This window comes from Bos grunniens, chromosome 4 (assembly GCF_055505025.1).
Source record: "Bos grunniens cultivar Pamir isolate PY7600 chromosome 4, Bosgru_T2T1.0, whole genome shotgun sequence".
Taxonomy (NCBI): Eukaryota; Metazoa; Chordata; class Mammalia; order Artiodactyla; family Bovidae; genus Bos; species Bos grunniens.
The window spans coordinates 51,639,420-51,665,573 of record NC_141168.1 but is presented as its reverse complement, the minus strand read 5'-3'; the positions used below and the strand labels follow the sequence as shown (position 1 = coordinate 51,665,573).

General features: G+C 37.8%; 1 protein-coding gene across 2 annotated transcripts in view; it reads left to right on the top strand.

The window, feature by feature from the left end:
- Positions 1 to 26,154, top strand: part of HIBADH (3-hydroxyisobutyrate dehydrogenase) — a 108,755-nt gene that overhangs the window by 71,978 nt on the left and 10,623 nt on the right. For both annotated transcript variants that reach the window (XM_086396383.1, XM_086396382.1), the window contains exons 5-6: positions 19,197 to 19,330; positions 20,895 to 20,971. In XM_086396383.1, coding sequence (XP_086252509.1) covers positions 19,197 to 19,330; positions 20,895 to 20,971 — 211 coding nt within the window. The remainder of the gene's footprint in view (positions 1 to 19,196; positions 19,331 to 20,894; positions 20,972 to 26,154) is intronic.

Genomic DNA, 26,154 nt, shown 5'->3' with positions numbered 1-26,154 from the left:
CTATGAAATACCATCAAAAGGTGTATGTGCCATTGGTGTTCCCAAAGGAGATGAGACAGTGTGGTGCCAAAAAAAAAAAAAAAATGTTTGAAGGAAAAAATGACTGAAAGTGCCACAAATTTGACAAAAGAAAATCTTATAAATCCAGTAAGTTCAGCGAGCCTGAAACAGGATAAACTCAGAGAGATTAATGCCTAGATATATCATAAACAAACTGCCAAAAACCAGAGAGAAAGAAAATTATCTTGAAAGCAGCCAGAGAAAAATGCATTACAGGGAACAGTGATATGAGTGACTTTAGAAAAACCATGAAGCCCAGAAGGCAGTGGAACAACATTTTTAGTGCTGAGACCAGAATTCTATATATGGCAAAATATCTTTCAGGAATGAAAGTGAAATAGAGACATTCTCAGCTAAAGGAAAATTAAGAGACTTTATCTTCACCAGACCTACTTAAAAAACATACATACTGCACCTAACAAAATAACCTTAAAAATTTATAAAGCAAAAAAGAAGACAACCATAGGGAGAAATTGTCCACCATAATAGTGAGACATTTCAGTATACATCTTTTAAGCAATTGGTGAACAATTTTTTAAAATGCAATAATTTGAATAACACAATTAACAAGTTTGAACCTTATATCTAGAAATTGAAGAAATGTATTTCTTAAAACACATGGACAAAGTATTAAAAATTGACCACGTGTATAAAGCAAGTTTATATAGCAAGTCTCCAACTCCAAAGAATTTATGTCTTATAGATTTCATTGTCTAACAACAATGTAATTTAATGAGATAAGAATAGCAAAAATAATTTCTGTACATTTGAAATTTAAAAGAGTTCATGTTCTTTACTCAAATCGTATGAGAGCAAAAGAATAGTACTCAACAATAAAGAAAAAAATATATTCAACTGGGATGCAGCTGAAGTAGGACTTCTAGAAGAAAGCAAATTCAAATTTTGAATAAATTCTGAAAGTATATATTAAAAGGAAACAAGGTGAGTATAGGAAAGAACTCCTAATTTTTTTTTTTTTTTTCAAAGCAAAAATAAAAACACATTTTGAAAAATGAGTTTAACAATAGCGGAAAACAACCCAGTTTTAAAATGGGCCTAGGACTTGAGTTAAACATTTCTCCAGAGAAGGTATACAAATGGGCAATAAGCACATGAAAAGGTGTTCAACTTCACTAATTATTAGGGAAATGCAAATTAAAATCACAATGAGATACCATTTCACATTCATTATGATGGCTACCATGGAAAAAACAAAATGACAAATGTTAGTGGGAAATTGGGATTGACGTCTGAACACTACTGTATATAAAAATAGATAACTAATAAGGACCTACTGTATAGCATAGAGAACTACTCAGTGGTCTGTGATGACCTAAATGGGAAGGAAATCCGAGAAGGAGAGGATATATGTATGCATATAGCAGATTCATTTTGCTGTAGAACAGAAACCAACACTACATTGTAAAGCAACTATATACTCCGAAAAACATTAATTTTTAAAAAATGAACCACAAACACAAGATGATTTTAGAAATCATATCACAGGGACTTCCCTGGTGGTATAGTAGTTGAAAATACGCCTGCCAGTGCAGGGGACGCCAGTTTGATCCTGGTTGGGGAACTAAGATTCCCACATGCTGTGGGGCAACTGAGCCCGCAAGCTGCAACTGAGCCTGTGGGCTCTGCACCACAACTAGAGAAAGCCTACACATTGCCATGAAGGCCCAGAGCAACCTGTGTGTGTGTGTGTGTGTGTGTGTGTGTGTGTGTGCACGCGCATGCGCGTGTGTGTGTGCACGCGCATGCGCGTGTGTGTGTGCGCGCGCGCTCTGCACCACAACTAGAGAAAGCCTGCACATTGCCATGAAGGCCCAGAGCAACCAGTGTGTGTGTGTGTGTGTGTGCACTCTGCACCACAACTAGAGAAAGCCTGCACATTGCCATGAAGGCCCAGAGCAACGTGTGTGTGTGTGTGTGTGTGCGCGCGCGCGTGCGTGCGCGTGTGTGTGTGCGTGCGTGTGTATCGGACTTCCTTGGTGGTCCAGTGGCTAAGGCTCCAGGCTCCCAATTCAGGGGACCCGAGTTTGATCCCTAGTCAGGGTACCAGATCCACATGCCACAACTAAAGATTCCGCATGCTGCAACTAAGACCTGGCATAGCTAAATAAATAGTTTCTAAAAAATCAAATCAAACTTTAAGTATTGATTGTTTAAAAAGGCCTGTTTTTGTGTGTTTAAGAAGTAAAGCTAAAAGTGGACAATAATAATATTTGAGGTGTGCATGTAGTGAGGGAGTAGTATCCTCTACTACTTAATACTCATTAAGCCAGTGAGTATCCTCTGGCTTAATGCATGCTGAAGTTCAAAACTATGTTTGAGAGGAGAATAGAAACACTGAAAACCTTTAGATATTACTGGAAAATGTCATAGTTAACTTCGTATATGTAAAATTTTTAAGGACTATCATTAGAAGAATAGAAAAGTGATTCATAGATTCCAAAGCCCACTGGTCACGGAAAAGATATTAGAAAATGTTTATCAATCCAACAGGAGGCAAGAGAATAGGAAGAAAGTAATTTAAGGAAAAATGAAAGTAAACACAAAAACTATGTTAGGAATAAATCTAATTGTAATACATATAAGCTAGCTAAGTTCATTTTTCTTGAGATTGTTATTTAAAACTTTGGCTGCCTGCTCCCTATGAGAGACATATCCAAACATCTTTTTTAAAAAGGGAAAAAGGAAAGAAAGAATTCCCTGGCTGTCCAGTGGTTAGGACTCCCAGCTTTCACTGCAGAGGGCCCTGGTTCAATCCCTGGTTGGGGGGAACTAAGATCCCATAGGCTGTGCAGTGCTTAGAAAGTAAGAAATAAAAGCTATGCAAAAAGATTAAACATAGGGCGAGAGAAAACACTGAGAAAATATTAACCAGAATAGAAATTTCAGATCAGAATTAACAAAAAATAGTAGCTGGGTATAGAAAGTTAAAAAGAAATGAGATGATTGAAGTAGCATTTCCTGAGACAGCTTCTGAGAAAACTAATTCTGAGGAGGTTTCTTTTTTTGTATTCAAATAAATTTAAGAAATGATACATTTTTTTTGGTCACCCTTTTTAACCGATTAACTATTAACCGATTAACTATTGGTTAACCTTTCCAATAGTTAATTGGAACTATTCAGGGTACATGTTTTCATATTAAAATAAGCCCTTAAATTCTTAGTTATCTGTTTAACTTTGTTTAAACCAGTATGTGTTTGACCATAAAGCCTTTAATTAGTTTAAGAGATGGGAGTCAGGGGGTAGGAAATTTATGGGATAACTCAAATTGAAAGAAGAGCTTCAAGAACCAGGGTTTTAGTGACTAGAATTGAGCAGCTGATGCTGCTGAAACACTCTTTATTTGTCTTTATTATCTGCTAGTTTCTGCTATGCTTTTTTGCTTGTCAGCCTCATAATCTTTTACTGCAGACACTGTCCATGTGAGCCTTCAGCAGTCTTAACTTAGCAGCCTAGGACAGGACTCTTGGTTTTGTTGAATTTCCTTGTCCCCATGGACTAGGTACTGTTTTCCTGAGGATGGGGTATCTTTATAGTCTATGAGTACAATTCTTTGGCCATAGAGGGAGGATTTGTTAATAGAAGGAGAATGGAAAAGCTTACAGGGACCAGAAACAAAACCATATCACTAAACATGCAATAACATCCTGTAGAAGTAGTGTTCTAAGGAAGTGGCCTTGAGAAATACTGCCAGGGATTTCTAGTGTATATGGGTAGTGTATACAGATAGTTGGAGAAGGAAATGGCAACCCACTCCAGTATTCTTGCCTAGGAAATCCCATGGACAAAGTCTGAGCCTGGTGGGCGATAGTCTGTAGGGTAGCGAAGAATTGAACACGACTTAGGAACTGAGCACACATGCAGATAGTAGTAATGTCTTAACTGTGAAAGGATGCACAGAAGAAAGAACCAGTTTGGGGTCTGTGTGAGAGGAAGGTTGGGAGGACAAAACATGCTGAGCTCATTGTGGTTTAGTCGCTCAGTCATGTCTGACTCTCTGTGACCCCATGGACTGCAGCATGCCCGGCTTCCCTGTCCTTCACCATCTCCCAGAGCTTGCTCAAACTCATGTCCATTGAGTTGGTGGTACCATCCAACCATCTCGTCCTCTGCCGTCCCCTCCTCCTGCCTTCAATCTTCCCTAGCGTCAGGGTCTTTTCCAGTGAGTCGGCTCTTCGCCTCAGGTGGCCAACGTATTGGAGCTTCAGCTTCAGCATCAGTCCTTCCAATGAAGAACATTCAGGGTTGATTTCCTTTAGGATTGACTGGTTTGATCTCCTTGCAGTACAAGGGACTCTCAAGAGTCTTCTCTGACACCACAGTTCAAAAGCATCAATTCTTCGGTGCTCAGCTTTCTTTATAGTCCAACTCTCACATTCATACATGACCACTGAAAAACCATAGCTTCGACTATACAGACTTTTGTTGGCAAAGTAATGTATCTGCTTTTTAATACACTGTCTAGGTTTGAAAGTGAAAGTTAAGTCGCTCAGTTGTGTCCGACTCTTTGAGACCCCATTGTAGCCCACCAGGCTCCTCTGTCCATGGGATTCTCCAGGCAAGAATACTGGAGTGGGTTGCCATTTCCAGCTGAGCTCATTAGACTGGACATTTTTCAGTTGTGTTTTGGACTGGGAGATTTGGGGGCTCAAGGACTGTAACTCTGTCTTGAAGTTGCCTTGCCCCGTGCTGTGGATTTCAGTAGGAGTTCAGTAACGCTGAGAGGATATGTGAATTAACTGTGATTAATTTGTCATTTTCACAGATTAATAAAATTGGAGATGAGATTCATTTTATAGAAGAGGGCACTAAAGCCCAAAGTGGTTGATTTGCCCAAAATAGCACTGTCCTGTCAGAACTGGAGCCTGAGCATAGGTCTGGTGTGTCTTCCCAAGGCTGCTGTGTTCCCCTCGGCAGGCTGTCTCCTGGTGAGGAGACCTGAATTGGGGCTGAAATTCAGTTTATTCTCCACGTGCCAGTGTTGGTGGTCTCATCTCCTTCTGTCCGTTTGGGGTAAAGCCTTTTTCTGGTTTGTTCACCCACGGGGGCTGCTCTTTTCTGGGTGCTTTTGCCCTGGAGGGTTTTTACAGTTTACACAAAGGCAGATTTAAAACCCTCTTCTTTTGGCCCGAATCTGGTTTCATAATTAGGCAAACCAGATAACCATCATTCTGCTTCCAAGTAGTGTTATCCTGGGATTATTGCCTTCTCCTGAATCTTGAAGGCGTTTCGCTTTGCTTTATGGCCTCTCCTCCTCCGCGTGCCTACCCTTCACTCAACCATGTAAGACACTGGGTGCTGCTTTATGTGCGACGGCCTGTGTATAGTGGTGTGTATGCATACTGGGTTCCCCTACTCCCTTGTTTATAGTTCAAGTACCAGTCCACGTGGATTTAAAATTGTTTGCTTCTTTAGTTTAGCCTATGCTTTTAGTTGAACCAGTTCTTGATCCTAGTTTTTGTGCTTTGATTAGTCTCCTTTTTCATCTTAACTCCTGGGTGACCTCTTATCAGAATTTGTGCATTTTTCTTTGGGGAGGCAATTTGGCCTAGTGAAATGAGCATAATACTGCAAATTAGAGGACCCTCGTTTTACCCATTTGGCTCAACTATGTACGTTTACTTATTTCCTGTTAATTGTTATGTGTTTTTAAATTGTAAGACTAGTATGACTTTCCTTAGTTTTCTCTGCACAACTGCAGTAATGATTTGTAAAACTCTCTACATAACTGCATTAATGATTTGTAAAACACAGTTAATAGCATATCATTGAAATACTCTGTTCTTTTGCAGTATGTGAGAATATCAGAATTGTTGTTCTGACTAAATCGTGTCTGACTCTGTGACTCAGTGGACTGCCGCACGCCAGGCTTCTCTGTCCTTCACTGTCTTCTGGAGGCTGGTCAGATGTCCATTGAGTCAGTGATGTTATCTAACCCATCTCATCCTCTGCCACCTGCTTCTCTTGCCCTCAATCTTTCCTAGCATCAGGGTCTTTTCCAATGAGTCGGCTCTTCACATCAAGTGGCCAAGTATAGGAGCTTCATCTTCAGCAGCAGTCCTTCCAATGAATATTCAGGGTTGATTTCCTTTAGGATTGACTGGTCTGATCTCCTTGCAGTCTAAGGGACTCTCAAGAGTCTCCTCCAGCACCATAATTTGAAAGCATCAGTTCTTCGGCACTCAACCTTCTTGATGGTCCAACTCTCACAACCATACATGACTACTGGAAAAACCATAGCTTTGATTATATGAACCTTTGTCAGCAAAGTGATGTCTCTGGTTTTTAGTACACTGTCTAGGTTTGTCACGTCCAGTATGGTACTGGGGAAGAGCAGAGAAATAGCTCCAAAAAGAATGAAGAGGCTGGGCCAAAGCAGAAATGATGTTCAGTTGTGAATGTGACTAATGGTGAAAGTAATGTCCAGTGCTGTAAAGAACAATATCGCATAGGAACCTGGAAGGTTGGGTCCATGAATCAAGGTAAATTGGACGTGGTCAAGCAGGAGATGGCAAGAGTGAACAACAACATTTTAGGAATCAGTGAAATAAAATGGATGGGAATGGGCAAATTTAATTCTGATGACCATTATATCTACTACTGTGGGCAAGAACCCCTTAGAAGAAATGGAGTAGCCCTCACAATCAACAAAAGAGCATCAGAATACCACCAGTTAAAAATTATTTTTCTTTGCTTTTTATTTAATTAATTTACTGACTTGATGGACGTGAGTCTGAGTGAACTCCGGGAGTTGGTGATGGACAGGGAGGCCTGGTGTGCTGCGATTCATGGGGTCACAAAGAGTCGGACACAACTGAGTGACTGAACTGAACTGAATTTACTTATTTAGTATAATTTTAATTGTTGTAAATGCATATTACATAAAATTTACCATCTTAACCAAGTCTGTGTAAATTTCAGTAGTATCTGCAACCATCATGATCATTGATCTCCAGAACTCTTCATCTTGCAAAACTGAAGCTCCACACCCATTAAACAGCAACTGCCTATTTCCCTCTTTCCCTCGGAAGCCCATCTCCTTCCTGTCAGTGTGAATTTGACTGCTCTCGGTACCTCATACAGCATTTGTGTTTTGGGGACTGGCTTATTTCACTTAATGCAATGACCTAAACTTTCATTCATGTTGTAGCATGTGTTAGAATTTCTTTCCTTTTTTAAGCTGAACCATACTCCATTGCACGTCTGCACCAATTCTTATTTCCACCAACAGTGTTCAGGGGTTCTAATTTCTCACATTCTGACCATTGCTTGTTATAGTTCTGTTTTGTCTTAGAGTAGCCATCCAACTGGATGTGAGGTTTTCTTTGGTATTCTTACAGAATAAATTCTGATTCAAATACACTGAGCTAGACCTGGGACTGACAAGTTGACTTCGTACTCAGCATCCTGAACAAAATAAAGTGGCTGGCTGTGAATGTCGTCAGGAGGTAGTTTGTATTAAGGGGTGAGGAGGGAGAAGGCTGTCATCTATGATAGGATGATGTATACGGCTTATTCTTTACTTTCAGGGAAAAAAAAAGAGGTAGGGCAAGAAGCATTCCTTCCTGCCATGTTTCATTCTCATGAAACCAGGCGAAGAATTCTCATACCGCTTACATGGTCAACATTCACTAGTTGCCTTGACGACATATTTGGTCTCACAGTATTCAGTAAAAGTTTTCTTCTGCAGGTTTTAGTACTTGACCACAAATATAATAATTTTTATTACTTCCTATAGTATTGTTTTTCTACTCAATAAGGAAATGGTAAATGGGATCTAAACCCTGTGTAAACAGCAGTATGTTCTTGATCATCATGCAGATACGATAATTACCCTTTCTTACTATGATGCTATGCAACATCGAAATGGTGCAAAAGGGTACTGAAAAACCAAAGGGCTGGAAAGCACGACAGTGGACTGAGACTGGCGCACACTTGCAAGCGCCACCTCTTCAACTGTGCCTGCCCCGCAGTTCCAGAGGCCAGGGTCTCAAGGAGTTCCCAGTGGGTCCTGGAGACCGTAATTCCCAGTTAGCTGAGGGTAACTTATTAGCATGGCTTTCTCTTAATCTTTAGTTTCTATCCTGAGTTGGCTCTGATTTGCTGCCAGGTTATCACCTGGCCCTTAGCTTTTTCCTCCTTATTCTGTACTCTCCCTTCTCTGTTGGTCGTCACTTCTTTTACCTCTCCCCAAAGTTAAAACAGAACTCAGGTGAATGATCAGTTCTCTAAAATAGAAGGTGGGTGAACATGCTTGTGTTACTTCTCAAGCAAACTGGAGGAAAAGGGAACCTCAGAGGTTTGTGAAATACGGCAGTGATTGGATCACTCAGAATTTGGCGTGTTAGCCTTGCTATACTTTGTGATTGTTAATGCTGAATGCAAGGAATGTGTAGAAAATGTATAGGGAAGAATCTGACTCCTATCACAGAAAACTGTTGCAAATTATGCTACTTCTAAAGAAAGCAAACAGAAGGACAAAGGCTACAAGCTGTTTAATACAAGATTTTTTATTTGGCTTTTAAAAGTGTTTTTTTTTTTTTTTTTAAAGCTGAAAGACACGTTATCTGTAAGATGGAGTTTTGAAAATCACAATCTCTGAAGACATCATTAACTTTCTCCTTGGGCTCTCCTTGGGCTCCAGATATGTAGCTTTTAGGAGCCTAGAGTTTCATAGCAAATCCAACATTATGCACCATCTTGATCTGGGGTGACTTTCAGAGAATTGGTTTTTAAAGTGATTTTCAAAATAAAAGCAAACCATTTCATTCTCTGATTTACCCCCACCCTATAAAAATCCCCACTCTGTGTGACGGCTTCTGTACTGCGTTGGTCCTGAAACCAGCCCAGTTCCATGCGGGACGTTCTGTTGCTCTTTCAGCATAAGCAGGTCTATTGTGATATTTATCTGAATTCAAACAAGGCTAATTAAAAGAGCTGCTGACAGTTGTTGTGATCTGACTTTGACTGCAGCTTGATGGTCATTATGGGTAAATAATGAACCAGGTCTGCAAATGTAGCAGCTGCCAACTTGGGATAGAAGAACGGCTATTGCTTCCAATTTAAGGATCTATCGACCGCTTCCCTTCTCCCTGCAGATCTTCTGCAGAAAACTAATGTTTTCTGCTGCCATGTATTGTGGTTTCAGCTGTTTCAGATAGAGCCTATAATTTCCTTCTTTAATATTTAACTTAGGACATTATTAGCTTTCAGAGTTAACAACTTTTCTGTTTTGAAGAAGTTCAGCTTTGTCCTTGTATGTCTATAACTAGCTAACCAGCTGTAGTTTATTTGTACGTGTTTAATTTGTATTATATAGGAAAGAGTCTGAAAGAGCAAGGTGCAGCTTTATGAAGATGTTTCAAAATCCTACGTAAATGGTTTTTACTTGTTTTTTTAAGAGAAACATGTCCCTTGCTTTTGTTTTCTTATCGATGGACACCTCCTGCCAAACCTGTTTCAGGTTTTGTTCACTGATTCAGTGACTTATGAAATATTTTGATACAAAGCTCCATTTATCAGTTCAGAGGAACTGCAGTGAGTTACATTAAAATATGATACTGAATATATTGTCACTGTATCATGAACTTTTCCTTGTACTATTAGCATGTCAGAACAGGTGCATTAAAGGTAAGAGAGAAACACATTGTGTTCATAGATTGATATAGTCCCTTGAAGATTTCCCACACATAAAACAGGGCGTCTGGATTTGAAAGTCACAGTCTAGAATTTAATACCAGCTAGTACTTAACAACACATCCTAGCATTTGTTCACCTGCCATGGAGAAGGCTGTCTGCATTATGTAAAGGCTGAGGAGACACTGGTGCTTTGTGCATAATGCAGCAGAGCTTCAAGATCTTGCTGGGAGGAAATGATCCCAAACATGCCCCTGAAAGACAAGTCTTATTTTGAAAAATAATGATGAAAAATTGCTTATTTCTCCATGTATTTGTGTCTGTGTTTATTGCAGGAAGAACTGAACTTCATTTATCCAACTCCAGAATAGTGCAGTGAATGTTTCTGCTTTTCTGTTTCCAGCTTGGATAATGCCAGAAATAGTGTTAACAAGGGGTTATGTTATGCTGGCTTATGTTAAACCAGATCACCCCCTAACATGTGCAGAGCCATTCATCTGTGTCACCAAAACCCAAGAGGACATCTGACATGGGCTCTGAAACAGAAACAGTGATCACTTACAAATCAAACATGGCACGCTCTAAACTGATTGTGCACGGCAATCTTTTCTAGAAAGGACAACTAATTGAACATGATAAAGTGTAAAGTTAATTAACACCCTTAAATTTGTTGATTACTTTCACGGGATTATATTGTTCGTTGAGTAGCAGCTTTCTGTCCCAGCTGTCGCCTTTTTCAGCGAATGTCGCTGGTAAACAATAGAGACACCATAACAAGTCGTAAATGGTCCCTGTGACAGCAGCCCCTTGTGAGGCTGCATCTGTAGAAAATGATTAGAACAATTGCATTTTAAAGACGGCTCACATTGCAGCCCGAGTCCCATTGGCCCTCTTCTTGATCTCTTCTGATGGCAGACTGGTTAAAACATTTAAGTTCTTTTGAGTAAATTAAGTGATTTACTACATTTTGCTATATATCAATGAGAATGCTTTGGTGGCAGGATTTTACAGTATTGAAGACAAATCTAACTCGATTGTACTCTTTAGATTGCCATCTCTCCCTTCTCTGGTTTTTGAAGATTTCTTTCTAATAGCCATTGTATTGAAAATGACCTCCTTATTTGTGACTTATAAATGGTTATTCTAAGTTGTCTATGCTTGCATAATAGTTTTTTTATTATGAGCTGAACTCTTGTTCAGCTTCTCATTAAGGCTAAATCCCATATTTCAGTTCTTTGCTGCTGTTAGACCAAAGACTTTAACATGTTCAGATTGAGTAGATTTACTTTTTGTTATATTTGAATTTTTTGTAACACCAGCATAGAAACTGTGTTCAGTATCTTTCCAATGTACTCTTTCTTTTGAGTTTCAAATTTAAGTATGGCAAGTGTGTTTATATCACCATTTTCAGATGAAGCAACCAAGATTGAAAGGTGTTGTAAGTGGTCCAAGTGGTGTGACCCTCACTCCAGGTCACTTAACCCAGATCACATGTTCATTTTTCAAGTCTTCATGATAGTATCTCCATACATGTGTACTTAGGTGCATGCATATTTATTCAGCAATAAGTGAGAATGCCATTATCACATGTGGAGAATCATGCTATTCCAAAGTAAAAACATTGTGTTATTTAATAAGTTAGAAAACATTGTCTTAGTATTCTTGATCATTTTGTTAATCATTGATTTCTTCTCTGCTTACCTCCTAAAAAGCCAGGGATCATTTATCAGACACATGCTGGATGCTAAGATTCAAACATGATATTATGCCCATAATAATCTTATCAAGACCCCAGAAAAATCATTGATTAGTATCAGTGCTTTATCAGAGATATCACTAGGAATGTCACAATAATAGAAAAAGGGGGTCATGGTCATTCACTGCTTCTCAGAGTTAACCTGAGATGAATCTTTGTTTAAATATTTATTTCATTTATTATTTATTTATTTGGCTGCACCGGATCTTAGTTACAACATGCGTTCCCTGACAAGGGATCGAACCCAGGTCCCCTGCATTGGGAGTGCAGAGTCTTCACCAGTGGACCATCAAAGAAGTCCCTTGAGTCTAGAAAGATAAGCAGGAGTTAGGCAAAGAAGAAAGAGAAGGAGATTTCTTAAGAAGGAATGCCCAGAAGAGGCATGGATGCATGAAAAGCCATTGCACAATGACAGCCACTGAAAAGGGTTTCCAGTATGCATTGCATAGTGCATTTTGTTGCAGGGCTAGGTGAGGAAACCAGAGAAGTTAAGAGTTATTAAAAAGAAAAAAATTCAGAAACCAGTTACGGAGAAAGAAGAGAAATAGAAAGTTATTGCTTCCTGTAACTAAAGAAGAGGGGGAAGATACAGTGAAGTATGAAGTTCTCTTTTTTGCAGAAACATAAACATTTAAGTACTTCAGAAAAAAATAGCTTTTCCTTAATGGAAAAAGAAACTGTGAGACTATACAGAAATAGTAAGAAACAGTTATTAATGTCTCTAGCTACTGGTTATATTCATGTTGATGCATGACTTGAGACTTAAGCCCGTTTTGGTTCTTCTGTCAAAAAAAAAATGCCAAAGATTAGGATAAACATAAATATTAGAATAAGGTTATTAATATTGACTTATGTGACAGGTACAAGACTAAGGTTAGCCAGAAAAGGATATAAAGAAGGAACTGAATTTTAGCTCAGTTTACCTTGAAAAAAATTATCACTACTATTTTGTAAAAATATGAAGAACACTGTCCATTACTTTATTTACTGTCTCCTGCATAAAGTTCCAAATGATAATATTTTAAGCATGTAACTTAGTTCAAGGAAAAGTTATATTTTCCTTGGGACTGCTTTATTCCTCTCCCAAATAGGATTTGCCCAAAAACAAGACAAAATAAAACAAAACCTGATATCTGTGTTTGAAATTCATTGTGAAATCTTATGGTTTCATTTTGGTATTTGTTCTTAATTCTCATTTTCAGTTTTCTGATTGTTTTGTTCTACTAAGCAAGCTCAAATGTGTTGTGAAGAGAGGTAGGGTATTATGTGCATTTAGATAACAGGCAGAACTCACTGTATATAAAACAAACAAAATTACATGCTCAAGTTACTTGAAACTGCTCTGAACACAATTTACAAATGGGTTCAGAATACTTGTATTCTTATCAAACTTTTCATAAGCCTACCCACAGTTGACAGCAAGACCGTTACTATCTGAGATCAATTTCTTATTTGATTTTCACTCTTTCTCTGAAAATCAGTATTGTTTTGATGATAGAGGTTGAAAAATAGAAGGAAAGTGGGAGTTGGTATTTGGTGGTGATTGTCTTCATCCATCTGACACGTTGTATGTGATGCTACCTTTTGGCATTCACTTCTGAATGGGTCTCTTTTTCCTAATTATTTGTTAGACTTTTTGAGAGCAAAGACTATGTTTTATACCTATCATGACCTTACATTTTGGACTTTCTAGAATAGTTGTATTTCAGATATTCTCCTGATACCAAAAAAGAGTTCCCAGTTTTTCATTTAGAAAATATGCTTACTCCCTGAATCTTTGTACCTAGCACCAAGGTCTATCAAGCTGTTAGAAGGACTGATAGATATTTCCTGCTGATGTTTTCTTCTTTGAACTTCTTGCAATTGTGTGTCTACCTCTCCTGTAGCTTGCATCTAACAGTCTTTTATTATTTATATTTGCATTTGTCTTACCTCTTTTCCTGTCTCCATTCACATGCACCCACACAGTGCCACAAACACTAGCTGTCAAACTCCTTGGGTGCAAGGACTGTTTCTTTGCCATTCTTGGTTGAGAACTACTGAGGAATGGATTTCGGATGGTCACATTTTTTTATGTCAGCTATAAGTAGGAGTGGAAGGAAGGAAAGAAGGAAGGTAGTTTAGATAACGGAGGCTCCCTGTGATACCTTTCTTATAAAGGGGAGGGGTGATTTAGGGTCTTGGATTAAAGTGCTTCTCCACTGTAAGGTTGATTGAAATCAAACTGCTACCAAGAGAAGTGATAGATATCTATCACTTTACAAGCAGGCTGGTCAGGCACCCATTTTGAATGGTTTGGGCGTTTGCCTTTTCATTTGTCTGTACCAGTGCATTCAGTTTTTCTGATCTAGGGTCATAGGAGAGAAACACAGACGACATCATCACAGGAAAGCGTTAGATAAACCATCAAAGGCAACTACAAGTCTTTAGGCTTGTCAGATTTAATTACTGTCGTTACATGAAAAAATTCATTTTTTAACTCTTTTCTCTAATCTGAAACTTTTTATATATTATTTGCATAAAATGAAACCTGCTTCAGTTTTGTGTGTTAATATGATGGGTGTGGGAAAGTGTATATGTATGAACTTGAGAATCCAAAATTACAGAATTTCAAAAGCTTAAAAGTAACTCAGTGATAATCTTGTCTAATCATCTCACTTTACATGTGAGAAACTTTCTAGAATGACAAATGCTTTGTGCGTCTATGGGAACAGCTCCTGCATGTACTGTAGTCACTCACTTCCTGGCTCTCCCTTTGCCCCTTTCTCTTTCTGGAACACATACTGTATTTACTAAGCATCTCTTATGGACTGGACACTGTGTATACAGGGTGAATAAGCCAGAGTTGCTGCTCTCCTGGAGCTAATTTTAATGTGGGGAATTCAGATCAGAAACAAATAAATAGAGGTGTTAACATAAGCAGATGGTAATCAGTGCTGTGAATAAAACTAAATCTGGAAAAGGGGATAGAGAGTGGCTGGGTGCCATTTTAGATGATTATGTTACGGAGATAGGGAAGGCCTCTCTAAAGAGGTGAATTTTGAGAAAAAACCTGAATGAAATAAAGGAAACAAGTATTAAATACCTAGGAAAAGAACATTCCAGGAAGAAGGACTAGCAAGTCCAAGGCTTTGAGAAGGGAACTTACTTGACCTGGTTCGGGAGCAACAGGGAGGCCACATGGCTGGAAAGCAGTGAGTGCTGAAGAGAATGGTATGAAATGAGCTAGGAGAGGTAGCCAGGGACCACACCATGTACCGCTTTGTAGGACTTTGGATTTTATATTGAGAATGATGGGCCACTTTGGAGGTTGCAGAGGAGGGAGGAACCATGAACTAGATTTATACAGTTGACCCTTGAACAACAGGGGATCTACTTATGTGCAGATTTTTTTCAGTAATAAGTATTTCTGTACTATATGACCCATGATTGGTTAACTCTTTGGATGCAGAGGGCTGGCCATAAATTAGACTCAGATTTTCAAGTGCATTTGGGTGGGGGTCAGTGCTCGCCATCTCTGTATTATTCAAGGGTCAGCTATATTTTAAAAAGGATCCCTCTGACTGTTGTATGGAGAATAGGCTTTAGGGGCAAGAGCTGAAGAGAAATCAGGTAGGACCTGGCTGTCGCAGTAATTCAGGTGAGAGACGGTGATGACTCAACCCAGGTTTAGTGATGGTTAAGGAGAGAGGGGGCTAGTTCACAAGTGTATAACAACTTCTTAGGATCGGGAACACATGTTATTCATCTGTCACCCTAGGGCTTAGCACAGGGCTTGATTTTTAGTAGGTTAATTTTGTTGAATGAATAAGACCAAACGAATGCAAGCTTTCTTGTCACTTTCCCAAATTGTGTTGCTTTTGAAAGATTTTACAAGAGGTTTTCACTGTAATCTTAATGACACTGGCTATGGACTACTTTAGTAGTTCTTAACTTCAACCAGCCTGGTTCCATTATTTATAGAATTGGCTCAAGCCAGCCACTATTTAGCCAGAGAGGCTAAAATTATACTACAGCAGACAGCTTAGATAACCAAATAGGAAAGGACTCAAGATATTATATAGGTGAAGAAAAAACCACTCTGAAAAAGCTATTAATGTTTTCCTCTTTTATACACAGAACCTCAGAGAAGTGAAGTAATTTGTTTATAATTTGTTTATAACAACAACATAACCAGCACATCCCCAAACCAGGTATTTCATCTCCAGATCCTTTACTGTTTGTACCATGCTCATGAATTAATTTACTGAACAACTATCTGTTGAATGTGATAGATAATGGAGTGCTGACATAAGCATGACCCAAATGCTCCCCTTGTAAGTGATTTATGGTGTCATGGAGGAATCAGGTAAGAAAGTCAAAGGTTTTAATAACGTGTATAAATGCTGTAATAAAATTAAGCATAGGGCATATTTTGGTTTTGTATATATAATACAATTACTAAAATATAAGTTTAAATAAATACTCCCAATAGTCTAGCAGCTGCCTAGTTATATATTCCATATTTTCCTATTTTGGGGAGTGGATCTGATTTAAAACGCATGGCAGAGTAATAAAGTTATTGTTTATTATTCATAGACATAAAAATATATACAGTGTCTTCTGAAATCCATGACATTGTCTTATACAGCTTTAGAGTTCCAGCTGTCTCTATGTTATTTCAAAACTTGAAATGGTTACATTTATTTTGGGATAACTTCAGTTCAGTCACTCAGTCATATCTGACTCTTTGTGACCCCATAGACTGCAACACGCCAGGCTTCCCTGTCCATCACCAACTCCCAGAGCTTGCTGAAACTCATGTCCATTGAGTTGGTGATGCCATCCAACCATCTCATTCTCTGTCATCCCCTTCTCTTCCTGCCTTCAATCTTTCCCAGCATCAGCATCTTTTCCAGTGAGTCAGTTCTTCACATCAGGTGGCTAAAGTATTGGAGTTTCAGCTTCAGCATCAAACCTCCCAACGAATATTTAGGACTGATTTCCTTTAGTATTGACTAGTTGGATCTCCTTGCAGTCCAAGGGACTGTCAAGAGTCTTCTCCGACATCACAGTTCAGAAGCATCAATTCTTCGGTGCTCAGCTTTCTTTGTAGTCAACTCTCACATCCATACATGACTACTGGAAAAACCATAACTTTGACTAGACGGACCAGGTCTTAATTTTGTCATTGCAATAGGACTATGCTTGGTAGTGACATATGGTTAAAGGAATACATGTGGAAAGTTAGAATGTGGTCCCAGGGAATGCCAGAACTTTAGAATTACCCAGTTTGGTCAGACCCTTACGTTGGAATATAGATTATGATGAAGTCGGAAATAATCACATCACATAATGAGAGAAGGAAAGAGTGGAAATACCACAGACTTACAAATTAAAAGATGAATTCTTCTTTCTTTCGTGGTATTCTCTTAAGTAACTTATTTCTTCTTTTTGAAATATGTGTTTGAACAAGTGAGAAAGTACACTTGTCAAAAGATTAACCAGCTGAGAACCATTGTCAGCATTAATTTTCCTTTAATAAATGACTCTCTGAAGCTATTTAGCAGCCTGTAATCTAGACACAAAGCTGTTGACCTATGATGGATAGTGCTGGGTTTGTTTATAAGCTTTAACTTAAATCGTCTGCTTAATTTCTCCTGGTCAGATCAACAGGATTTGGAGTAAGGGTGGTTATGTGGTTGGAATTAAAATAGCCATAGAAATTGAGCAAAATGATTGTAAAACATTAATGATCCACCATCTTGGTGAAGTAAATTAGAAACTAACAAAATGACAGTCACTTAAACTTCACCATTATCAGAATGTTCAAATGACACAGATAAGCTAATTAAAAGCATTTGTTCTAATTGGGTTTTTGTACACAATCAGTTCCATAGTGTGTCTGAAAATATTGTGAAATAATGTAATTTAACCATATGTAAGCATCTCAGACTTTCATAGCATGTGGGCACTTCCTCTTCCAAGATTGTTTGGCTAACATAATGCTGACTTCTCTTCCTTTTAATAATTAGTTAAAAATAGCATGAACTGTAAAATAGAAAGGCTATCAGTTCGTGAAATGTTCACAATTAGAATGAAATAAAGATCTCCTCATTTGGCTTTTTATGTATAAAACCTGTATTTCATTGAATAAATCGAATTTAAAAGTAGGCCATTACTTGCAGCTGTCTAGTCTAATAGCCAGGTTTGATACATAGCACAAATAGTTACAGTTTCTTTATTCCTAGCTATACTATAAATAAGTTGTAAAGGCAAAAATTGTACTAATATAGTTCTTTCACATACTTCCCTGATTTTGAACAACAAAACCTAACCTGAAAATTATGAATTAAGATTTTTTTCTAATGCTAAAGGCAATAAATAATACTCTTGGTTTTATTTTATAGTTAATAATAATATAGATGAGTGAAGCTCCCCCCTACTTCCTTTTTAAGACAAGTCTAGGCCATATTTTCTGTGCTGAAGTAGAAGTTGCTTCTCCAGTCATTTCCATTAGTGAACATACTTCAGACCTTTGAGAGGCTGAGGAGTGGCCAAACCGTTGATAAAGTTTATTTCTTCTTCCCATCATGTCACTAGGAATGAACTGCCCAAAAGGTGTATAGGCATACCTTGTTATATTGCTCTTTACAAATATTGGGTTTCTCCATTAAACACAGAACGGGTACACAACAAGGTCCTACCGTATAGCACAGGGAGCTATATTCAATATCCTGTGATAAGCTGTAATGAGAGAGAATATATGTATGTATCACTGAGTCACTTTACAGCAGAAATTAACAAGACATTGTGAATCAGCTGTACTTCAATAATAAATAAATTAAATATTTATTCAACAGAAAGAACCAACATTGTGGTAACCTTGACGTGTCATGTGATACTTAGCATTTTTAACAATAAAGAATTTTTAAATTATGTATACATTGTTTTTATAGACATAAAGCTATTGCCCATGTAGTAGAGTACAGAATAGTGTAAATATAAACTTTATATGCACTAAAAAATCTAAATATTCATGTGACTCTCACCTGATTACAATATTCACATTACGGGGGTGACCTGGAACTGAACCCACAGAATCTTCAAGGTATGCTTGCTTGTATAGCAGGAGGAAAAAGAAAAATCAAGTAATAGCTAAAAAGTGCACATCAGAATAATCAGTCTAACTAAGCAATTGTTTTCTTTACCTTAAAAAAGAATCTTTCCATCTGAAATGCCTACTTGTTTATGGGAGAAAAAGACAAGTCCCTCTCTTTGTCCGTCTCATCTATAGATAGTGTGTAGAGAGGGAGTGAGTGAGCCAGAGACCCCAAATCCAAACCTGGGCAGCTGACCCCATGGCTGTTCCCATGGCACAGGTACTGGTCAGGGTACAGGTCATCTTTTTCACACACTATTACTGAATAGGTTTTTCAGGAGAATAAAAGATGCATGGAAATAATAAAATTCACATTTCAAATTCCCATGGTACTCCATGATCTTGCAAAAAAACTTGAGATGAATTGAGTTCGACTGAATCTGTGTGTTGCCTTTGGCTTATGAGTAACCTTCTTAATACTTGACAATTAAAATATTCCAAGAGAGATTTATGCCTGATACAAATACAATTTGGAGGCAAGGTTTTTGATTTGGTTTGGAATTTTCTCTGATTTTATAATCTACTTAAACACTTGAAGAAATGTATCCCTCTGCTTCTATCCCTTTACCCCCAAACCATTCAGGTGTGGGAGCTGCTCGGTCGGGGAACCTCACATTTATGGTAGGAGGAGTCGAAGAAGAATTTGCTGCTGCCCAAGAGTTGCTGGGATGCATGGGCTCCAATGTGGTGTATTGTGGAGCTGTTGGGACAGGGCAGGTAACGTTTTCACATCACTGACACTGATTTGATGATGTAAAATCAGCTAATGTTCATTATTTCTTTCCTGACGACAGTCTGATTCTGCCTTACTCTGTTCAATCTATGGATTTTTTGTTTGCTCAGATTTTCTTAAATTAGAATAAATTAGTTTTCCATCATTCCTACTGGAAGTAAGCAGAGATCAGCCAATTAATTTAAAAAGATGTCAAAAGTTCCTTCATTTCAGACTTTAACATATTTGCCCCAGCGACCACTGAAATTATCCTTAAAATGGCTTCCGTGTGAAGTGCTCATGTTGTCTTATTTGCTGTTATCCACCCTCTAACTTTGTAATTGCTTGCCACAGCTCTATTCGTAGTACTGTTGGGTAGAAGTAATGTATGCACTTTAACTTAAAAAAAAAAAAAACACAACACAATTTTCATTAAGAAATGTGTTATGTTACTTTTCTAGTCAGATAAAGGTGAACGATCACATTGAATCTTGAAATCAAACAGGTTGTTCCCCTCCCACCCAACACTCGCACTCGTCTTCATGCTTTGTCCTGGTCACTGTCCCTTTTTTTTTTTTTTTATCATATTCAGGACTATACTGTGATCTTAGATACATCTATTGTCTCCATTCCCTTATCCAGTCAGTCTCCAGTTTCTGATTCTAGCTTCAGTGGCTCTCACTGTTTTCTCTCTAGTTCAGTCCACACATTACCTGGTCTTTCATTGTGTCTTGCCTTGTTTACTGTTCACAGGGCCTAGTGGATCTCTGGACACTGGGTTTACCCCTCTGCCAACATTATAGCCAGAACTAATCAAGATGTTTGTGTCCTTGTAGAGTTCCCAGTTCTGACACTTTGTGTAGATCTCTGTTTCCTACCATGTCAAACTCAGACGCTCTATACTAACTTCCGTAGCTCTTGACCCAGTCTTACTTCTTCCCATTCCTTAAAACCACTGCCCAGGAATCCGTTTCCTTACTGTTCTCAAGAATATCTCATTCTCTTGTGTATGAGATATTTACTTTTTCTCCTGGTCTCCTCCTTTCCCTCTCTTACCTATTTAAATCCTGCGTGACCTTCTGAGAGATGGTTTCAGGTTTCACTTCCTTTCTGCTCCTGCCTTCAGTGATCTGGTGTCTCTGAACTCCTACTGTCTGTCTACAGCTTCTCCCATGCAATTTACCACTTAGTTGTGTTTGCTTGTTCACTGCCTTTTCATTCAGTGTGTTACCACTGTTTCCCCAGTTAGGATGTCAGCCCCATTCCTGAAGGAACAGTTGTGCCACATGAGTCAGTATTCCCTGTCGTGCCTGCACCCATGGGAGTAACTCGGTCACCTACACTTCACGGTTCTTCCCTGGTGCAAGAGACACCCCCACCCCTGTCAGCTCTGGGAGCTTGTGTTAGGCTTGGAGGGAGGTTTGCAGCACCAAATGCCTTTTCCTGCTTGAGAGAATCAACAGTTGAATGCTCTTACTTTTAGAAACATGTAGAATTGGGTGAAGAAATCTTCCTGTGAGTTACGGCTTGAAAATAAATATATTTAATATGTACTCAATTTGTTTTCAGGCTGCGAAGATCTGCAACAACTTGCTGTTAGCTATTAGTATGATTGGAACTGCTGAAGCTATGAATCTGGGAATCAGGTTTGTTGAATAGTACATTTTCATATACTAACAATTTTTACGAGCTTTCCAATTTGATTTCCTGATGTTGAAAACAAATGTTCATGAGAGATAAATGAGTTGATCCAGAAACATTTTGAAAGTATTTCATTATTGAACTTTAATAGACTTTGTTTATTGGACAACCAATAGGACCCTGGAGAGCATGAATATTCTTTGCCCTAAGCCATAAAATGTATTGTGCTGTATATTTGAAGTTACATTATCCTTTTTATATTGGGAGCTCCATTTCTTCTATTATGTCACAATGCAAGAAACACTTTTACTATAAAATTTAAACAATTTTTGGCAGTGTAGGACAAATTTGTATAAAATACAGTTTTAATGTGTAGTGAATTCAAGTGTTAGGCTACCATGTGACTGGTTTTATGTATTTATTTAAAATACAGTCCCTAGTATCTACACTAAAAGGACTCTTGGTTATTTATTCTCAGGATAAACTGGATGGCATTCATAAGACTGCATAGCATAACTCTTCATTTTAACTTGCCTAGGGTTTTACATTATCCTTACTTTACATTAAAAATATATCTTTTCATTGAAATAAAATGGCATTCATACTTTGCTGAAATTGATTTAGGAATTCAGTTTTTCCTACAATGGGGATCATCCTTTAGAATGCTTAAGGTTAATGCCTTAATTTTAGTCTTTAATCTTTTGGGTTAGGAATTTTAAATATGATTAATCACCTAATTAATTTTTTGGATGTTTTGTATTTCATGAATATAATATATATTTCTTATTTTAGAAAATGCTTAATGAGAAAGATGCTTTTATTCAAGTGTTTTCTTCACACTTGCCAGAACTGCTTGCCAAATATATTACAAATCAGAGTAGTGTTTCATATCATAGCTTTTGATAAAAGTAATAAAAGAGCCAAAGGACTTGAGATATTTTTTAAAACACAGTAATGGATTCACATTTCCTCTTAATTACCATATCAAGATGCTGTTGTTTTATTGAATTGCCCTTGTCTCAGATGTTAAACTATCTTGACCTATTAAGTTGTCATGTTGTAATTGAGATAAAAGAGGAATTTGCTTTGCATCAGTGCTAATTGGTTTATCAATATCCTGTACCATTTACATTTTAAAATTGAATGTCTGTAAGATGGTAAGGCATATCTGTACAAAGTCTTAATAAAACTAGTAGTATATAGGAAGCTTTTCAGAGTGCTGTGTCTGAAATGTAGCTAGTTTAGGCTATGGGTCACTTATCATAATTGGAAAACTAGTTATTAGTAACTTGTTTTCATGTCCATTCTTTAGACTAATTTTGTGGAGGGAGACAATGTAAATTTCTGGAACCAAATTGCATACAAAATTAATTGGTATTGACAACAGGATTAAAGTTAGTATGCATTTTCACCTTTAGAATTTTATTTTCGTCTTTCTGGATATAAATGAGTATATAATTAAAAAAGTAGAAGCCTAGGTTACACTATACCAAAATTTCCCTCTATTTTTGCCAGTTTATTTTATATTCTGGCCTCTTACTTTAAGCATCACTGGATCAGAATGTTCATTAGGCATCTTATAGCATTCCTCAAATGTTTTTCCTAGCAAAACTCTTATTAGGTGATCGTTCTAAAATGAAATGTTTGTACAGTAAGTGCTTATGGAAGTCTAACTCCAAAGGCCAGCTAATAAAGAGTAGTATGAAAATCAGTTGAATCAAATGAATAAAATGTATACCTTGGCTACTAGTTTATTATCAAAGAGAAAAAAAAGTGATAAAATTTCAAACAAGTATTAAGAGCAAAAGCAATAAATCTTTTCTCTTATTGTTGGCTTTGATTCACTATGATAAAAACAATATTTGGAAAATATTAAGCTTTCAATGTTTAATTTTCCCAAAACTGCATATTACTATTATTGATCTATATGTGTATAAATGAAATATTTACATATGTACATACACACACACATATATGTCTGAATTCAAAGCAGGAATTCATTATTTTTACTTATGTGCTATAATATTAATAATCTGTAAGTTTGTGGTACTCTACACTGTACTAATGAATTGTTTATTTTCATAACATTAGGATTTTATCAGTTTATCTTACAGAGATTCTCAGTGGTTTGAAAGTCCTAAAAATGATTGCTTTGGCTATTGTCTTTTCTCCATGGTTTACAGACATGGTTTAAAATGACAGGATTGTTCTCTAACAGAGTATAGAGAGCAACCACGATTTATTGAGCTTTGCAAGGTGAAAGAGAAAATTGGCATCAGCAAGCATAAATTCCCAAGTAGTAAATTCCCACAAAGTACTATAGCATCAAAGTGGTTCAGCCACATTTATATTCTGTTCACTCTGAAGTGAAAATTTTCTAGAGCATTAATGTCAACATTTACAAATGGAGTCACTTGTTCCTATGAAGTGATCATTTCTGATTAATTTCATTCTCATAAGGCAGTGTTTTTTTCTGAAACACTGACGTTTCCCTTTTTTAAGTAGAATAAAACCTTATAGTTTTAAACTCTTATTGACCCTATATGATCTTTTACAATGAATGTTTATGGATGTCAGTGAAAGTTTAAATGCTATTAAAAAAAGTAAAGTGTAAAAAGCATTGGTATACAACATATTTTGAGATTCTTTTTTACTGGACCTTTCTGCCTTCTAATTGGGTTCTATTTAGGACTCAGAGCATAGTTTTAGGTACTAAAAATGCCTTATGTGCCTTAGAGAGATTTTGTTCCCATGTACCACATAAGAATAAGGTTGGTAATGTGAGTTTTGTTGTTTTGTTTTCATTTTTCTTCTACCAGAAATTGTGTTTTTGTTTGGTTTTCTTTTTTTTTCCCCAATATGGGTGGTGTAACAAGTTATTTGCATTACCACCAGGGCCCAGGGCCCTCTAGCAACAGCCATATTGTCTGCTTCCACCAAAAGAAGCTTAAAACAGTTAAACTTCTGGAAGACTGTTCAAGATGAAGACTTTCCCACTAACATAATTTTAGCTTCTTGGCTACTGCCCTGAGATGGTGTTGCCTTTTTGTTTAAGTGATGACTGAAACCTCTCAGTTGTATACCCTAATAGATAAAACATATGGCCAAAGGTTTATAATAAAAGTTTGACCAAATTTGATGGCTGATTAAGTGACTACCCATATGACCTAGTGAGACTCAGGGTGGTGAGTCTGGGTGCCTGTTGATGACCACATCCCAGCTCTGCCACCAACTTTAACTTTTCTCATCTATAAAATGACAAAAATAATAGTATCTCTCCACAGTAATAATAGGATCTATTGTGAAAAGTGAAAGTGTTAGTCACTGAGTCGTGTCTAACTCTAAGTAACCCATGGACTGTAGCCCTCCAGGCTCTTCTGTCCATGGGGTCTTCCAGGCTAGAATACTGGAGGTAGCCATTCCCTTCCCCAGGAGACTTCCCAATCCAGGGATTGAACCCATGTCTCCCACACTGCAGGCAGGTTCTTTACCATATGAGCTACCAGGGAAGCCCCGTAATCTGTTGTGAGGAGTAAATAAATTCACCCATGTCAATCTTTTAAAACAGTTCCTGACATGTAGTAGGTGCTTAATACATGGCAGTTATTGACGTGATGGTGGTGGTTAGTATTTGAATCGTACTTAACGTACAATTAACGTTTTTTTCTTCATAATGCTTCTCACTGGCTAGCCTTATATATTTATTTGTTTGTTCGTTTATTGCCTGTCTTCCCAACTAGAATGCAGGCTCTGTGAGCTTTGTCTGCTCATCCATGGCATATAGTAGGCATTCAGTGAAGATTTGTCAGGTGAATGAAGAGGAAAGAGGGAGGGAGGTGGGCAAGGCTCTTCCCCTTGCCTTAGGTAAATGTTACTATCTGGATGTCCTAACTGGCCCAGTCTTGGAGGGCAGGCACAGCCTCTTGTTAGCTGGCAAGTCGGCATAAACTTTGGTGAATAAGGGAATGATTGATTTAAATTGACCTAGTCTTAGATGTTTCATTTCCAGATTGGTTCCTGTGATACACACATCTCAGTTTAGGGATATCATTTGCTGTGTCCTTATATAAACCAGACAGTATAGATACTTACAGAGACTATAAAGTGAGCAAACTTTGTTGGCCTTTAAAAGCCTTGGTTACAGTGAAGGCAAACACTTGGCTTCTCTTGAATTTTTCTTACAGTTTATGCTTCTCTCAAAAGTTCATTTAAAATTCTTGTATTTTAAAGGTGAGTAGATTTGACACAGTGACGTTTATTTGAGTTGCATTATATATGCGGTCAGAGCAATGAATTCATTCTCTGTTTATATCAGAGAACATTCCAGCAATTGTAAAGCCACATGCACGCACGCGCATACTCTCGAACCACATCCAGTGGCAAGTTATTATGGGGACTGACAGACTGTCATCCTTTTGATGGCTTGAGCTGTATATCTCCTGAACAGCAATGGGGCTCTTATGCAGAAAGTATCATATGTTCCCAGCCAATTTACAGGGAAACAGCAATAACATTTTATCATGGTTGAGAGCCCAGTAGCTGCTTCCTATTAAACTTGCCCTTTCAGATACCTGTCTTGGATTAATTTGTTGATTTCAAATGGAAACTCAGTCTTCTCCAGTGAAGCATGACGTTCTAGGATAGACTCCCTGAATGACAATTACTGTGTATTCTAGCTGGTTGCAGACCATTACAAGCCTTGGGCACAGTGGAAGACAGAGGACTTCAGTAACTGATTTTAATATCATGTCTAATTTTAGCTGTCAGTTATATATATGCCAGTGAAAGAATCCTCAGAAAGATGAAATGCAAAACACTTCTAACTTGCTCTTTTTAATGATACACTTTGCTGTTGGGGGTGGGGGGGATGCCTTGGGGAGGAGCGGAGAGGGAGCAGCCATCTCCTAAAGGGTATCAGCATGGTGGGGGAGCATCAGATTTGAAAAGTGATCACGTAACAACTGTCACCTTGTTTTTTGGTGTGCCCCTCAGGGTGCTTCTAAATAGTAACATGTTCACCAAAGAGTTCCATAAATCAGTGCCAGTATTTTTCCTTGAACATTCAAGCAAAATGGAATATAGGGTTTTACGACAGATAATAAGCTGTGCTCCCATTTGGTGAGTATTATAGACAGAGTATGAATTTCTTTAGCAATAAAAAGCATTGTGAGGCACTGTTGAGTCCAGG